Source organism: Arachis ipaensis, chromosome B04 (assembly GCF_000816755.2).
Source record: "Arachis ipaensis cultivar K30076 chromosome B04, Araip1.1, whole genome shotgun sequence".
Classification (NCBI taxonomy): Eukaryota; Viridiplantae; Streptophyta; class Magnoliopsida; order Fabales; family Fabaceae; genus Arachis; species Arachis ipaensis.
In genome coordinates this window covers 9,837,863-9,843,590 of record NC_029788.2, presented here as the reverse complement: position 1 = coordinate 9,843,590, position 5,728 = coordinate 9,837,863, and the positions used below count along the sequence as shown (strand labels likewise).

Genomic DNA, 5,728 nt, shown 5'->3' with positions numbered 1-5,728 from the left:
ATTTTAATAAACATACTTAAAATATTTTTTTTAAAGACGTTTATATGTGTTATTTTATTATTGAACATCTTTATTAAACCTGTTAATAATTTATTTTTTAATAAACTAGAACAAAATTGATTTATTATAGTAACAATAATAAATCTAATGGTCTGTATTACAATTATTAGACCTGATTTGATCCGATCGAATTACACGATCTAAATCGAATATCTTTAAATTTTTTGATAAAAAGACAAATATATTCCTAACTTTTTGTTTTTCAGACATTTAAATTCCTAAAAATTTAAAATTATAATTAAATTCCTAAAAAAATTGAATTTATTGTTATTGTAATAAAAAAATCAATGTTATTCAAATTTATTAAGAAATTTAAAAATAAATGATTCATTAATAAGTCCAATAATAATGTGACATATAAACGTCTTTACAAAAAGACGTTTTACGTGTCTTTATGAGATCCCTCGATATAAAAAATAATTATTTTTATTGATGTAATATTATATAATTAAATACACGTATAAAATTACTTTATATTGATAATACATTAAAATTAAATTCAATATATAATTGAACACTAAAGTAATTCTATAATTCAAGGTAGACATGAGTAGCATAATAAGATAAAATTCATTTGAATAAGAATATTATAGGTGAATGGAACTAGTTTTTACATACCAACTCAGAAGATACTTCAGCTGCAAGAGCGACGATATCAGCACAAGAAACAACAGCAGGACATGCATTTTCCACGGCTGTTTTGATTTGATTGATAACATCTAAACCTCTTATTGAGTTGTTATTTGGTACTGCACTTTGCTCACTCACTATGCTACTTGTGTCATTCAACAAAATTGATCCATCACAACCCTGCCAATATATATAGGAAAATCTCTTGCCATTTCAAATTTTCTGAATTTTTTAAAGTGAATAGTGTATTTTATTTCCTGTATATGGTAGAACACAAGGACAAATTAAATAGTTGATTATTATCATTTTGGGGAAAGGAAATTGCACTCTGAAATAAATTTCTCTGCGTTTTTTCTGTCTCTCATAATTAAAGGAATGAAGTAATCTTTGGAGAGTTGTCGCCACCATACCAATTTACAAAGCAGCCATGGTCCACCTTCATCTCCTCCAATCCCTTTCCATCATTCTTTCTACTTTTCCTTCCCCCTTTTCTTTCTGCTTCCTTGTTTTATTATTGATTTCTTTTATTTTTTGTTGTTAGTTTTCAATAACCTCTTGTAATTTTTTTGTTTGATCTTGTATTAATTTTCTTTTCTAAATTAAAAAAAAAAGAGATTAACATTTATCTTTATTTATTAATAATTAAATAATATTTAAAAACAATAAATTTTGATAGTCTTAACTCTTAACATTTCTCTTTTACTGTTATATGTAAGTGCTATATAATTGTTTAATGAGAAATGCTAGGAGTAACTATTGTGATTTGTAACCATCAAATAGCCATCAATGATGATTTTAATGATATGAGATTGATGTGAGATTTCATCCAATAGCTCATTTTTTTTGCTGATTATATGCTGGCCAGAATTTAATAAAGTTGCTGACGCCTAAACTTTTCCTTATTTAATAAATAAAATGTTTTTTCTTAAGTAAATAGAAAAAAGGCAGAGCACAATATGTTAGTGCCAACCACTACACTGAAGTTTCATTGAGAAAACCAAATCAAAGGTACCCACCCTACAGAGTACTACGTACACCCCTCTGCAGATCATGNGTTTTGTAGAGAAAAACATTGTTCCTTAAATTTATTTTATATGATAGTATGATATGTATGGAATGATGTCTTCGCGCGTGTGTCAACTATATTATGTGTTATATTATTAAAAAATTGTTTGATTTAGTAGTATGTAGTTTGTCCACAAAATTTCCGCTAATCCATCGTATTCTGCTACACATTTATAAACGCTGATTGAATCGTTCTTATTTTTTTAATTTGTGGCGGTTTTGGAATTAGCTGCCAATTTTTTTATCACTATTTTCCGCATGTGTTATAGTGAATAAAAATATCGAGTGGATCTTNNNNCAAATAATAATATAATATTTTAATAGTATATAGTATAAAATAAGATCAGTATACATACTTGAACAAAGCAATCATGAAAGTGGAGCCTGATGAGACTAGCAAGCATTCTTGGATCAGATTTTGAGACATTTGTGAGGACGTTACTCACAATTGAATGAAGATTGGGACATGTGGTGTTGTAGAAGGAGGGATCTAGTTGTGCATTTGAAAAGGGTAATATTAGTGTTCCAACCACAAAGCATAAAACACTAGTGAGACCAAAAAGGGAATTCATCATGATAGATGTGTTCTTGCTGTTTCTTTAATTAACTTCCCTTCTTGTTGGGAGAATTTAAGACATAGATATGGTGAAGGGCCTCTCTATTTATAGAGATTAGAGAAAGACTCAAATGCACAACAATGACCCATGATGAATAATACAAGGTGAAAATTCAGGTGCAGTCGACTTTATGTGAAGTTGATACCTGAGAGCCGTTAAATAATTTGATTGATTTGACTAAATTTTCATCTAACGATTTTCAGATATCAACTTGACGTGAAGTCGACTTCACCTGAATTTTTACTAAATACTACAATGCCCTCTGTGTACCTAATTTCGTTTCATGTCTCACGCACTTGCTGTTTCAAATTAATTTTTCATGTACTACGGCGCCGTGACAAGGGAATAATCCAAAAAATAAATGGTTAGAAATATATTTATTTATGTATTTTATTTTATTAATTTAAGTGTTTAAAAGAAAGTGATACTATAATATAATAATATTAAAGTTTTTGTGACTTAAAAAAGTTAGAGTTTAATTCTTGTTGATTATAAAAAAAATTGTTTGATTTTTAAATTTTTAAGAAGAATGATTTTATTATCTAAATAAATAAGCAAGTTGATGTGGTCATCAACTATAGTTAATTTATGAACATTTATAAATAATATATTTGAGAATGATTAGGAATCTAAATGTTAGCGCATTAACTATCAAATCACATGTTCTTACTTTTATTTAATTTGTAAAACTTTAAAATAACGAGTGATTAGTCAAGTGTTAGTACTAATAACAATACATTGAAATTAAATTTAGGTTTAATTACGGTCCTTATAGTTTTATTAAATTTTTAATTAGGTCTTTATATTTTTTTTCTTTTCAATTAGATTCCTATATCATATAAGATTTTATAACTAAGTTCCTACCGTAACAAAAACGTTAAAATTAACGGAATATTCTGTTAAATTATATAGAATATTCAGTCAAATATTAGACATATTCGTTTTGTTTAACGAAATATTCTATTAATTCCAGCGTTTTTATTACGGTAGAGAATTAATTACAAAATCAGATATGGTATAGGCACTCAATTGAAAAGAAAAAAAGTATAGGAATTTAATTAAAAACTTAGTGAAATTATAAGGACTGACAGAATAATTAAACCTTAAATTTAAGATATAACCCAATTCTTTCAATATTAATAATTTACCTTAATAATTATTCAACAAAATAAGATAAATTTGTTATATAATAATGGAGAGAATAAAAAATTATTATAAAATTATTTATTCAAAAAATTTAAACTAATAAAAGAATATATACAAAAAAAAATTTGAAGTTGTATAATTTTTACATAGATTTTTTTTTCTTTTTTATTAAATTTATGTGAAAATTCTATACATATATTATATATGTATATATATTTATAAAAATTTTAATATTATGTCATAAAATTATTTATTTAATTTTAAAAATTTAAATTATAACAAAAAATACATAAATAATTATATCTCTAACTAAAAGAAAATAATCAAGAAGAGAGTACAAGAAAATTCTTATTAATGATATTATTATCAAATGTGTAATATTCAACATCTAGAAAGACTATTTATAAAGTTATAGTCAAGGGGTAATAATTGGTTCAACTAATTTACGTTTGAATTTATAATTGATATATATTTTCAAATTAAATCTTAACTAAATTGATCCATTACAATCAAACACATCCAATATTCAAACATTTCATAACATAATTTTCTTTTATGGATTTAACTTATGAGTAACGATAGATAACTAAGTTTTTTTCGGTCAATGTCAGCTAATTTTTTTAAATTATTTTATTTATTTTGACTCTAAATCATAAAACTTTAATTTTAAATGTCAAATTATAAATCCAAACGTTAAAATTGGCTAATTAATAGTTAATTTTTTATAATTTTGTTTAATATATTTAGGCGAGAGGGACGGACTTAGAGGGAAGCGAGTAGTGACTTCGCTCCCTCAAAATTTTAAAAATTTATATTTATATATAAGATATGTGTTTAAAAAATTAAAAAAATATTATATAATTTAAAAATTTTATATGTATTATTTTTTATTAGAAAAAATATAGGGTACCAATATATTATCTGCCAACTTATTACCAATAATGTTTAATTATTATATTTTAAACACATGTATAAAGAGACACATTCAGAAAATATATCTATAAAGATATTCTATTAGACACAGCCATAAAATAAACTATTTTTATTAGATACATCCATAAAGACACTTCCATTAAATACCGTTATAAATTAGAGTTAGCATAAGTTGGCAGAAATACTGTTGGTAACATAGCAAAATTGTTTTTATTATGTGATGAATTTATGTTTTAATTGTTTAATTCACTAATATTTTTTACTTAACTAATTTAATATTATACTCTCCAAATTTTTAAAATTTTTTGAAAGAATTAATTTTAATTAATAAGATATGTGATCATTTTTAACTAAACACGTTATAACTTATTGGTATTTTATAATTTTATAATGTACTATTGATATTGTTATATTTCTTTTATGTAATATTAAAAATAAAATTATGAAAAAAATTTATAATTATATATATATATATATATTAATAAATTTTTTAAAAAATTAACTCTAATAATTATATGTTAATTATTTTTATAGAATAAAAAAAATTATCTAACATTTGGTCCATCTATATTAAAATTTCTGATGGAGGAGTGTGAATTTTGTGTCGTATATACTATTGCATGGATGAAAAATATAATTTTTCCCACAATTAAGTTCAACAAAGTCTTTTCATGCATTGTTTAATAATTTCTCATTTCTATATATATATAACATACATATAGAAATTATTGTATGAGAAGCTGTGATTGACGAAAGGCGTGTACCAATGACTTTTCTCTCACATGAAATTTGTGGAAATTGGGTGTTGTAAAAGCATCATGTTGAATAAATATCATATCTAATTCAACAAAAACGATAAGGTTGCTTTAAACGTTATTTTTTTTTTGTTGACGGTGCTTTATTATAACAAGTCGTATATAACAGTCACAGAGAGAAAAAAAAAAGTTAAAGTTGTAATGACTAATGACAGTAACATGGGACATTATTATTAGGTAACAGGCTTCTTTTCTAAATTTTCCACAGTATAATTGACTTCATTATATTATGGTCTAGAGGGAGATATTAAAAAGTAAATAAATAAATAAAGAACTTTATTAGGTCCATTTCATTTATACCTATAATTTGTTATAATGTTACTTCCTTTAACCATTTTAAAGTCACAAATTCACAGGAGGGCTGCACCTTTAGTGGGTTCTCAAATCTCACATGCATATATGTTTATTAATATATGAATGAATATTTTATGATATATAGAAGAGTGAATGTCAAGAAAAGCA

The 5,728-nt window shown here is 24.4% G+C and overlaps 1 protein-coding gene across 1 annotated transcript in view; it reads right to left on the bottom strand.

Annotated features, from left to right (window-relative positions):
• Positions 1–2,409, bottom strand: part of LOC107638830 (peroxidase 15) — a 4,260-nt gene extending 1,851 nt beyond the window's left edge. The window contains exons 1-2 of the mRNA XM_016342227.2: positions 2,112–2,409; positions 679–870 (exon numbers count right to left, since the gene is read on the bottom strand). Coding sequence (XP_016197713.1) covers positions 679–870; positions 2,112–2,330 — 411 coding nt within the window. The 5' untranslated portion in view covers positions 2,331–2,409. The remainder of the gene's footprint in view (positions 1–678; positions 871–2,111) is intronic.